The sequence below is a fragment of the Aptenodytes forsteri genome, unplaced genomic scaffold, assembly GCF_000699145.1.
Source record: "Aptenodytes forsteri isolate BGI_AS27 unplaced genomic scaffold, ASM69914v1 Scaffold73, whole genome shotgun sequence".
Classification (NCBI taxonomy): Eukaryota; Metazoa; Chordata; class Aves; order Sphenisciformes; family Spheniscidae; genus Aptenodytes; species Aptenodytes forsteri.
This window is the reverse complement of record NW_008796215.1, coordinates 3,642,106-3,654,479: the sequence shown is the minus strand read 5'-3', so window position 1 is coordinate 3,654,479 and position 12,374 is coordinate 3,642,106. Positions and strand designations below refer to the sequence as shown.

The following is a 12,374-nucleotide window of genomic DNA, read 5'->3' as shown; positions in this document are numbered from 1 at the left end:
GCTGCGTGGTGCTTAGTTGCTGACTGAGGTTAAACCACGACAGATCCTCATAGAGAAGCTGTTGATGTACAGGCTGGATGAGCAGACAGTGAGGTGGATTGAAAAACTGGCTAAAATATGGACCCACAGAGTGGTGATCAGTGGCATGAAGTCTACCGCTGGAGGCCCGTCACTAGCGGTGTACCCCAGTGGTCAACGCTGGATCTGACCTGGTCCAACATCTTCATTAACGATCTGGATGATAGGGCAGAGTTTGCTAATGACACCAAACTGGGAGGAGTGGCTGATACACCTGAGGACTGTGCTGCCATCCAGAGGGACCTCAACAGGCTGGAGAAATGGGCTGACAGGAACCTCATTAAGTTCAATAAGGAGAAGTGCAAAGTCTTACAACTGGAGAGAAACAACCCCATGCACCATGCTGGGGGCTGACCAGCTGGAAAGCAACTTTGCAGAAAAGGACCTGGGGATCTGGTGGACACCAAATTGACCATGAGCCAACAGTATGCCCTTGTGGCAAAGAAGGCTTATGGTATCTTGGGCTGCATTAGGAGGAATGTTGCCAGCAGGTTGAGGGAGGTGATCCTTCCCCTCTGCTCAGCACTGGTGAGGTCACACCTGGAAAGCTGGATCCAGCACTGGGCTCCCCAGTACAAGAGAGACATGGACATACTGGAGAGGGTCCAATGAAGGTCCACGAAGATGATGAAGGGACTGAAGCATCTGTCCTATGAGGGAAGGCTGAGACAGCTGGGATGGTTTAGCCTGGAGAAGAAAAGGTTTGGAGGGGATCTTATAAATGTGTATAAATACCTGAAGGGAGGGTACAAAGAGGATGGAGCCAGGCTCTTTGCAGTGGTGCCTGGTGACAGGACCAGAGGCGATGGGAACAAATTGAAACAGAGGAGGTTCCCTCTGAACATCAAGAAACACTTTTTTACTGTGAGGGTGATGGAACACTGGCAGTGGTTGCCCAGAGAGGTTATGGCGTCTCCCTCCAGGAGACATAGCCCTGGACAACTGGTTCTAGGTGGCCCTGCTTGAGCAGGGGGATTGGAGCAGATGACCTCCAGAGCTCATAGAATCACAGAATGGTTGAGTTGGAAGGGACCTTTAATGATCATCTAGTCCAACCCCCCTGCCCTGGTCAGGGACATCTTTCACTAGGTCAGGCTGCTCAAAGACCCGTCCAACCTGACCTTGAACACTTCTAGGGATGGGGCATCCACAACTTCTTTGGGTAACCTGTTCCAGTGTCTCACCACCCCCATCATAAAAAATTTCTTTCTTATGTCTAATCTAAATCTACCCTCTTTTAGTTTAAAACTATTGCCTCTTGTCCTGTCACTACAGGCCTCAGTAAAAAGTCTCTTTCTGTCTTTCTTATAACCTCCCTTTATATATTGAAAGGCTGCAAGGTCTCCCCAAAGCCTTCTCTTCTCCAGGCTGAACAACCCCAAGTCTCTCAGCCTTTCCTCATAGGAGAGCTGTTCCAGCCCTCTGATCTGAGGTCCTTTCCAACCTCAACCATTTGGTGATTCTGTGTTTTTTCAAGAGCTCAAATTTTAGACAATAGTGAATAAAATCTCTTTGTCGTACCGATGTGGCCATGTTCAAATGAGGTGCTCAACTTACTAGTGCTTGTTATTTTTTAGTAGGAACACTGATTACAAAAATCTCCTTGTTATTGTTCCAAGTTTGAAAGTGACTCTGAGATCTTTACTTCACATTGGAAAATTGAGTTGAGTGGACAAATTGGAAAAGGTATATACATTATGTCCACTAGAAATTTGATGTATATTTCTATATGCATTCTTCATAGGGATGCAGCTGGAACCACCACATTCAACAACGACACATCTTGGTCTACGAATGTGTGATATTTGTGATACAGTCTTGGGTTGCAATATTATGCTTCAAAATGCAGATTTTTAAGTGCATAAGACTTTTGCCATCATAACATGGGCAAGTTGATGTTAATTATTTACTTACTTTCCCCTACAAAATACTGCTTTCCAGCTACACAATTCTTATTAAATATCTGCATCACAATTTGTGTTATGACAAGTCTTCAACTTAATTTGACATTATAAATAGCAGCAAATATGACTTCAGCATGGTCATTGGACTGTCCATCTCCAGGAAATGTTTTACCCACAAAGGCCACCTGTGCATCTTGTGTTCCAACTGAGTGCTCCAATTCCATATGTCACTTGAGTCTGTTTGTTTGTTTCAGGTGCCCACTGTTACTAGCTACGTTCTTCTGAAAAAAGCCCAGTAGATCTAAAGAACGAAAGAGGAATAAAATACAGGAAACACTGAATAGGGAGGAAATACTGGCTTTTCAGCTGATGGCTTAATCAGACTTATGTGGTCTTTCTCTGCCAAAGAATATTTTACAACTCTGAATATTTTTGTTTCAAATCAGAACAAAAGGGCAACCCTTCTACAGAAGGAGTGACCATTTCTTCCTGCTCAGTTTCCTGGTGGGCCTCCAGAATGGTGAGGAGCAGGGAGGGTAGGTAGGTTTTCAGGATAGCAGGCATATGTGTGATTGCAAACCACTGACTCTGAATTTCTGAAACAGAAATAGAAATAGGCTTCTCTGGAAGCATTTAGACAAGCTCTGCATTTTAGTTTTCAAATGTAAAATCACAAGTTTCTTTTTGCTAAATTTACAGGATGGGAATCTTAATTTAGCAAAAGGAGAAATCCCCACATGACTCTAACCAGAGAACTGGAGGATGAGTAACATTTCCTTTTTTACTTCTTTTTTTAGCATTAAAACTAGTTCTTTTATCCAAGAGGGTTAGTGATGAGATGGTGGTGGAAAGAGAATCAAAGATTAGAGAGAGGGCAAAAGTTTATACTAAACAAGCTTGAATGCATAGGTTTAATGCAGGTTCCCAAAATCTTCACTCTGTCTGCAGATTTCCAAGTGCACAGAAAAAAACTCTTGACCATCTCTCATGGCTTTGACCTTGATTTTAGGTCTAGGACATGAACAATTATTTTAAACAAAATTGAAAACCTCAGAAAACTTAAATATTTCACTCAAAGCACCCAATATGCAGCTGCATTTACCGTGATATATTCAGTAAATCATTCTGCTTCTCTCCTTGCTTCCTTGTTCTCTCAGCAGTGCTTAGCAGAGGTGATTTAGCAGCATTTTCCATATATCACGTGGCTGTATAACTTGAAAAATGACAGTATATTTTGCAAGGCTTGCTGTTTAAAGACAGCAGCTTCTGTCTCCACATGAAATCAGATGTGTCTACTTTCTCTGCTAATTATGAGTATTGGGATCTTGCTGCAAGAACATTTTTCCCCGCTTGGATTTGTTTAAGTTTTTATGATGCAGGTGGTTTACTGACTGTCTGCCACCAAGGGTAAAGAGCATGACAATGCAGAGAAGAAAACTCATTAAAAAGTAAAGCTGTGACACTCCATTCAAGGTTGCATTTCTGAGCTTTGCCAAGAAATGAGCTACTTGTGCAGCTGTAAGTCAATATGAAGCAACTGAAGGCAATGTAAGAAAACTAAGTAAGCAGAACAATTTGTCTTTAAAACACATAGGCACTATGAAGAAAAACGTTCATGAGTTTCGTAGGTCTATTGAGACGAATACTCATGTTGGGAACAGCAGGGAAATTATTTGCCAAGGAGCACTGAGAGTGGCTTGTGAGCTCAAGGCTTGTTTTGTAACAATGTGGCATGGGTACAATGCTTATAAACTGATTTTAATGGACATTGTATTGAACTGAAAAGGCTAATTATAGACTCAAGATTTTTTTCATCACTGTGAACAACATAACATCAAGAATATAGAACTGGCTGTGCTAATAAAGCCTTATGGTAACCACAGACAGCAACCTATTACTAATCTAGTGGTGGTTATAAAAAAAAAAATTCACCCTTTGTCATCTTCAGTGTGCAACAAAACCTAAAGATTTTCCTATTAGCATTGTATGACTTGAAATGACTGTTCATTCAATTAAAGGTATGATTGCATGCTGCCTTTTGAACTTTGTCAGTTTTAAATGCTTTCTGCAGCCAAATGACAGCAGAGATGACATCGCTCTTAAGAAAAATTAACATTGAAATTGCGGTAATTTGGAAGGACCAGACTTCACAGGTAGCTGTGCAAAATGCAATGGTTAGCATGACTTGCAAAGCTAAGTGGAAAGACTGTTTCTCTAACTCATTGCTTACTGAGAATATTCCCTTTACTCAGAAGCACAGAACAGACTTCTGTGAGCCAGCTAGTTTAATAGACCCTGGGCAATCTGGGAAAGATTTCTGAAGAGAACATATCAAAGGGAGTTAAAAGAATTGCATGAAGAACGCACAGAGTGATTTAGAAGATGGCCCGATGTGCGTAGGTGGCTATGGGAAAGGGTAAAGTGCAGAAGATAAGTGCATGAAATTGCTTAGTTCTGAATTGCTTTAAAGTTCTGAACATTTTAACCTCATATAACAAAAGATATGACATCTGTTAAAATAATTATTGTATTGTGATTTAAATAATCATCTTACATATAAGGCTAAATTTTTCTCTCCTGGTTTAAGCTAAAATACAAGAACTGATTTATGCTACACATCAAGGAAATTCAGGGTTAGGTATTACTCAAGCAAACACAATAGCAGGTTGTACACTGCACATCTCAGGGCAATTACTGGCCGCCATGTGCTTTTCTATTCTGTGCAACTTGGCTCATTGTGTAGCGGTTATAATTACTAGTCATTGAGGCATGAAGATGTGGTATAAAATGAAAAAATCCAGACAGCAACGAGGACCAAGAACTTACCCCTTGTTTTATAAGTTTCTGAGTGTTGTGGTTTAACCCCAGCCGGCAACTAAGCACCACACAGCCGTTCCCTCACTCCCCCCACGGTGGGATGGGGGAGAGAATTGGAAGGGTAGTGGAAGTGAGAAAACTCGTGGGTTGAGATAAAGACAGTTTAATAGGTAAAGCAAAAGCAGCACACGCAAGCAAAGCAAAACAAGGAATTCATTCACTACTTCCCATCGGCAGGCAGGTGTTCAGCCATCTCCAGGAAAGCAGGGCTCCATCACGCGTAACGGTTACTTGGGAAGACAAACGCCATCACTCCGAATGTCCCCCCCATTCCTCCTTCTTCCCCCAGCTTTATATGCTGAGCATGACATTATATGGTGTGGAATACCCCTTTGGTCACTTGGGGTCAGCAGTCCCAGTTGTGTCCCCTCCCAACTTCTTGTGCACCCCCAGCCTGGTGGGGTGATGTGAGAAGCAGAAAAGGCCTTGACTGTGTGTAAGCACTGCTCAGCAATAACAAAAACATCCCTGTGTTATCAACACTGTTTCCAGCACAAATCCAAACTATAGCCCCATACTAGCTACCAGGAAGAAAATTAACCCTACCCCAGCCAAAACCAGCACAGTGAGCTTGTGAATATTCAGCAGCCAGGCACGGGAACCAGTGCTTCATGCCCTGGACAGGGGGACAAGGCAGGCTAATGGATTCTCCTCTCAAACACAGTACAGAACAGCAGACTTTCATTCAACATTTCCTTCCTTCATTTTCTGCAGCATTTTGATCCCAGCAATAGTCCATAATACCAGTGCTTTTCACATGCAACACTTTTCCCTCAGCCAGGCCCCTACAATCAACCATTGCTCCCCACACTGGTCCGCTGACCCCATGCCCATCACACCAGCTCCCTCACATCAGTTTTGCTCACTGCTTCAGCTCTTCACCGGCTCCTCCTCTTACCAGCCCCCTCAGTGAGGGCTCTCCTGCTTCCTTGTGGTGTGATCTTTAAGACCCTCTTGTATTATCAAGGGTTATAAGATGGGGCCTCCCACCATGCCCTGCATATGTTAGAACAACAGCCCTGTATGGGTTACCCTTTCCATCATTCATGTCATACCTGCATCCCCTGTAGACCAGTCAGTGCTGGGATCCCAGGTAGTACCTCCATGGCTGCTGAGGCCCCATGCTTAGACTTAGAAAATGCAACATTTCCAGACTGTGAGATAGCTGTGTGGCAAGACCCTGCTCCTCTAGATTACTTCTTCATATCCACAATTAAGATAATTGCCATATTGCTAAAAACTCATTTAGTGAGGGATACAGCATACTTGGTTGTTGCTACTGCAGACTTCTGATGCACAGCTTTATGTCTGAAATAAACATAATTAGAGGCTTGCCTAAATACCTCCACCTTCCCTGACTTACAGTTCAATTTTCATTGAATGGCTCAAACTAGTACAAAATACACACAGGAACAAAAGTCCTAAAGATAAACTTGACTGTTCCTGAGAGATTTCAAAGATCTCTATTGTTTGCTAGTGCCATAGAAGAGAGATGTTCTCTCTGATGCAGTCTTCTCTTTGAAACAGCAGCAAAGTGGCAGGAAGCTCTGCATCACTAAAGGCCCTGTATTTGATGGTTGTTGAGCCTACTGTGCACAGTGACTTACTAAAAAGACACACTACAAAAAAGGTCAGTAGCAGCAATATTTATTCCGGTTGTGAAATTCTGCAACAGAATGGAAAATGGATTTGAGAAATCAAAAAACTGGATCAGATGTGACACGGATAATTATCAAGACAGATGTCTTAGAGGAATGCACCTTCCCCCCTAACGCCCAATGCAGCAGAACAATCCACTAGCACCTGTACTGGCATTCCTGGGCATCAAATATTGCTGACTTTCCTCAATAAGGATGTGTTCTGTATTTGCCTTCTGTTTTTTGAGCCCATAGGGCATACAATCCCATTTGAAAGCTTTTCTCTCTAACCAGGAGAACTATAAATATTTTTATTTGTCTTTTAATACAGGCTCTGATTCTGTTGCACTTTCTAGTTATCAGTAGGGGAGGAGTGAAATTAAATCAAATATTTGGAAATTTATTGTAAATTGGGAACTCATATCTGTGAATACCCAATGGATGGATTTTGAAAACATGATGTGTGGCTCTTACAAATGGTCATTGATTCCTGTTTCTGGGAGATAGGTATGAATCTTTAAAATAGAGTTCTGGAATCATATACTTAATTTTGTTTCATTTAGAAAGGAATTCATAAGAAGTGGATAGAAGTGGTTACACAAGAATGCAAGGGCTGAAAGAAGAAAGAGGGAATGAAGTTGTTGAAGAAAAAGCCCAAGAAGTAGTCTGGCTGATGTGCATCACCAGAGGGCAAGTTAAGCTTAGATTATCCCTGATGTTACATTAACCTGAGCTCAGACTCGTTTTCCCTATCACAAACCCTGGGGCAGAACTCGCTCCCACAATGGCATATCCCAGGATGGGGCTCTCTGCAGAGCTCTGCACACTAGTGCCTGTCCGAGTAGCCCACTTGCTTGACCACCGCAGGATCCACCACTTTCTCACAAATGTAAAAACTGTACTCGCCACACCATGCAGTGCCTATGTTTGCACCTTGAAGCCACACACAATCTAGGAGAGAACTTGAGCTGGCTCGTTGGATCTGAAACCTGTGAAAAAATAGCAGAGTTATTCATCATCCCATGGAAAAAGTCACAGGCTGATACAATAATTCCCGACTGCTGCTACCCATTTGACCCACAATAGCATACAAGCTCTCTGATGCGGGCTTGCCTAGGTTGATAAATGAGTGAGTGATGGGTAACCTGTCTGCTGGCAAGCAGGCAATTACTGAGTGGCAGTTAAAGGTTGCTGCTTCTGGCTCATAACAAATACGTCTGGACGTGGTCTGCTCCTATCTGTGCAGCGACTTACAGATCAGGGGAGAAAGCCGATCCATCCTCCCACAGCCAGGGCCCCTCAGTTCCGTTGTGAAACAGCCCAATCCAGAAAGAGTAAGAACCGTAAGACTGTGCCGATCGCCTTGTGAAGTCCTGTACGGAAATAAATGCAAAGCCTGTGAATCACATCCCTGCTTCAGTCATAACAGCCTACGATTTGGAAAAGGAGAGAGGCAAATGCAAGCGAGCTGCTCACACCTGTGCGTAACAGACTTTGTTTCACAAGTGAATCTGGGCAGTGCCTCCTACTCCTGGCAGCCAGTGCTGTTTTGGAGATAAGGGAAATGAACCTGCTGAGAGCTTTCAGTAGCTCTCAGCTAAAAGGGCAGTTGAGATAACCGAAGCCTGCACATTAGCTGGGTAACGGGTATAGGATAATGACTTCCTTCCAACACCCTGTTTGCATAAGTCAGGCAGGAAAAGGCCTTTGCATCATTTGCTATCATTGTACACGGGAAATTCTAAATACAGACAATGAAACCACAGAGTTCAAGACATAATCCCATTGCCATTAAGGGTCTGGATAGAAATTCCTTCACAGCGAAGAGCAGTTCTGGTGGTGCTCTATCTGCTGCTTCATCTACAGCTTAGGAGTCAGAAAAAGATATGGATCCTCTTCTGTTCATGTGGGAGAAGAGGCCGAGGAGCAGGCCACGCCGGCGAGTTGTGGACAGCAAGAAGCTGAAGGCCAGGCTTCTGATGTTTGCTAAGCAGCTTGCTCCAGCAAGACAACAGAAGATTTGCCAACCAGTACTAGCTCAGTTATATTTGCCCTGAGGTGGGATGAGGATCTAGATGTAGGCTTAAGCTGGTGTGTCCCATTTAACTCCCTTGAAGTCAGTAGAGATGCACCAGGGAGGGTGCAGCTACAGTACAGGTAGAGGGGCTCCAAAGGGGCATGGTTCCACTTGGTCCAGCACACGCATGCCATAACATACTGCACCAGTGGAAGGATGGCATGTCTGTTCAGGCCACAGTAAAATGCAGAGTGTATAATTAGAAAGAGAGAAAAAAATAATCTTTACCAGCTCTTCCTTACTCTCTATCTTAAGAAGTCTGGACTCCAGAACAGAGCATTCAGCCTTGCTTTCTTGCCAAGTTTTCCATTCGTTTGAAAAGTGGTAGCAGTTCTCCCCATATTGTAGCCACTTCTCAGGACAAGGAATACATTTATGTCCTTGAAAACAAAAGAACACCTGATCAGGTTTGTCAGTGATGGCAGTCTCTAGCGGTCTAGTGGATCCCTGCAGGATAACTAGAGCAGTGCACAGCCTCCCTGTCACAGAGGAGCAACTCCTCCTTCATTCTGCAGCTAAATTCATGTCTTCGTTGGAGACTTAATAAACCCAGTTGCCAGAAGACCAGAAAAACATTTCTAAATGAAAATCAGAAAAACAAATAATAAAGATTTTTTAAATCTGACCAGCAAACCTGGAGGGTGCTAGTAGAAAATAGAAGAAATTTTGGAAGGTTGAGCCATGTTCAGAGAGACATGGATCTAGGTGGACGTAAAAGAAAACCTAGACTTTCAGTCATATGGGTACATCTCTATTCATGCAAACTTACTTTTAACTTCTTGTTAACAACACCAGGGCCAGCTCTTCCCTGCTATATGCTTTACAATGCAATTTATACTTAAACTTCTCTGGTAGCATTTCATACTTGCTATGGATTCAGCACGCAGGTGTCAGATAGTGATGGCCAGCCAAAGTGAAACATAATGAGCCCATTAAAGAAAGACCTTTCTGACAGCTGCACTTTGACTTTTTCTGCCACATTGTTCTGTTAGCTGCCTCTTGGGACCCTGAGTAACACTGAAGCCAGAAAGAACTCAAAATGTTGGATTTTTCTTTCGCTCTTGCACCATTTGGGGAGCTCCATTTCTAGTTGGAAACTCAAATAATTGCAAGCAGCAAAAAGACCTGCCAGACAAAATATTTCGGAGATCTCTGGGAACTGGGTCCCAACTATAGAGTGAATCATGTTTGTTGCTCCACAGTTCACAGGATGATTGTATATTGCAACAAACCTGTGCCAGCTGGGAATGCCAGGATGGCAATAGATAGCACAGCACGGTGCACTTGACTCTTACAAGTAGCTTCTGGTTTGTGCTCAATTCAAATGCAGACATTTACATAGATAATAACCTTGCCACTCTCTCACAAGATGTGAATTTGTTATGATTCTCTTCCCTCTGCTATATGATAATCTAGCATATTCAGCTCACCCATCATTAAAGTTTCACGCCATTATTTTGCACAAGAATACCCTCAGCATATAGTCTGTAAACTGTTAAAGCCAGTGATTACAATCCCATTTGTTACAGAGCAGCAGTATTTACACTTCTGCATCTACGACTGCGTAACAGAATGAAGCTGTCTTGAGGAGTAAAAGCATTCCAGACAGTTAAAGCCAGTAGGAATTTTCCATCAAAAATTTTTTACTATAATTCACTGAAACTGACTGTGAAAGAAGGAATGGTAGCATCAATGAATTTACCTATCAGAAACTTTTTTTTTTTTTTAAAAGTGCCTCATCATGGTATTTTCTGAATTAAAATATTTGTTTTAGGGTATAAACCAGCTCTATTACAAAAATTCAATAAACGTACTCCAGAAAGACTGATACTTAAAAAATGACCAAAATGGAAATGCAGCCTTTTGATTGACTCGGTTGAAATTTGTTTTTAAATTAACTAGTTCAGGGCAATTTTAGAGATTTTGATTTTTTCCTTCCAATATGGTTGATAGGGAAAAAAAAATCAATTTGTGGCTACCATAATGTGACAGAACTACCATCTTCCCACCACTATGTACCTCTGGAGGTGGCAAGTTGCTTTACAGTCTCTGTCAAGTTCAAATTCTGAGCCTGGAGGAGCTCCAGCTGCTGGTTGAGGCTTTCCATAATTGCCTTTTGCAGGGTGAAGTTTTCATCCCTTTCACGCAGAAGGTGGCAGACCAGGATGACTTGAATCACAGCAAAACAAGAATGAAATTGTTCCATTAATATTAAAGCTAAACTGCTCAGTGCAACCTGAATAAACTTACCAAAGACAAACGAACCTCCCCATCACTGAATATACTTGACCTACATACAGTTTGTGCACACCTATGAGCAAGATGTAATACATCCCAATTTCAAAGACTGGGAGATCTCTTGAGTGGGTAAACTCTTCCAGCAAGGGACACTTTTTTGCATCATTAATCCCCTAGGCTAATCCTTTTCCTTAACTAATTTCCTAGACTTTTAGTTGTTCATACTGAACTCTGAGCATGCCTTCTGTGACCATACTTACATCTGGCAGCCAAGACTCCTGCAGCTGCCACTGAACTTAGGCAGAAGACCCCAAGTGCCACTGTAGCCAGTCGCCAACAGGAAGATGGACTGGGGGAATCTGGGATAGACAAAAAGAAGGAAAGCAGCAAGAACAGGAACCTCTCATCTTTGTATCTGCAGCTCCTACATGCATGAGACAACATGCCCAGTAGTCTGCCCAGTGAATTGCTGAGTTTCAGAGCAGTATGTGGCATTACATTATGAAAATCATCCCCTCGTTTGGCTGTGGCCAGTCCTCCTTAGGAGTTGGGGGCTAGGAATTAAGCAAACCATGGAGACTAGCTTAGCCAGGAGCTTTTAAGAGAAAATGAATTGGACAAATAAAGCTGAACAGCACAGAATTTCACATGTGGGGAAAGAACGTCAAGGAAGTATTTGTGCTTACAACATGGCTGAAATTTTCATATGCAGCCAGGTATTGGGGTAGCCTAACCTGCCAAATTGGGAATGAATTCACCTTTTCAGAAAATAACCTCAGAAACAGTCACCAATGAAAGCCAGGCCCCTGCAAAATAATCTGAAATTAGGGCATACAGATGTGAACAAGATCACATACCTGCAGTTGCACAGAAACAGTTTCACACATGGAAATGCACATGCCCATTCTTGCAATGTGGGCAAATGCAAACACCTGTGTGAATTTACACAGTCCCAAAACACAGAGGAAAGGACTGCTTCAAATTTATGACTTTTGTGTTCTTTTATTAGACTCCAGTACGAAATGTCAGTGGGAATACTAATATTATGTTGAAGTCACCAACAGAAATAACTGGCATATCAACCTGTGGTATTTCTGCCTTTCATTCCCTGTGTTCCCTAACCCTTTAACTAAACAGTTGAGAAGAACCCTACTAGACTACTGGGAGTTCAGCTTCAGCCTCCAAGTATAAAACTCAAGGGCCCCTCAAAAAGTGAGAATGAGATGATCACTGGCTAGCCAATAAGAGGAAATTTCCTTCAAAAAGAGCTCTTTAGTCTACTAGATTATTATAAAATTTATCAAATTCATGTCCAGACATTTAGTCATGCTGGAACAGCATGCTATGCTAAGGCACATGGAGGACAGGGAGGTGATTCAAGACAGCCAGCATGGCTTCACCAAGGGCAAGTCCTGCCTGACTAACCTAGTGGCTTTCTATGTTGGAGTGACTACATCAGTGGACATGGGAAGGGCTACAGATGTCGTCTATCTGGACCTCTGTAAGGCCTTTGACAGGGTCCCCCACAACATCCTTCTCTCTAAACTGGAGAGGTATGGATTT

The 12,374-nt window shown here is 42.7% G+C and overlaps 1 protein-coding gene across 1 annotated transcript; it reads right to left on the bottom strand.

Moving 5' to 3' along the window:
- Positions 1-6,502: 6,502 nt before the first annotated feature.
- LOC103906604 (C-type lectin domain family 1 member A-like) lies at positions 6,503-10,680 on the bottom strand. Its single transcript, XM_019474446.1, has 4 exons — positions 10,593-10,680; positions 8,802-8,953; positions 7,751-7,869; positions 6,503-7,485 (listed from the first exon to the last, which is right to left on the bottom strand). The coding sequence occupies exons 1-4, from the start codon at positions 10,678-10,680 to the stop codon at positions 7,323-7,325; spliced, it is 522 nt and encodes a 173-aa protein (XP_019329991.1). The 3' UTR covers positions 6,503-7,322.
- Between the last annotated feature and the right edge of the window lie 1,694 nt (positions 10,681-12,374).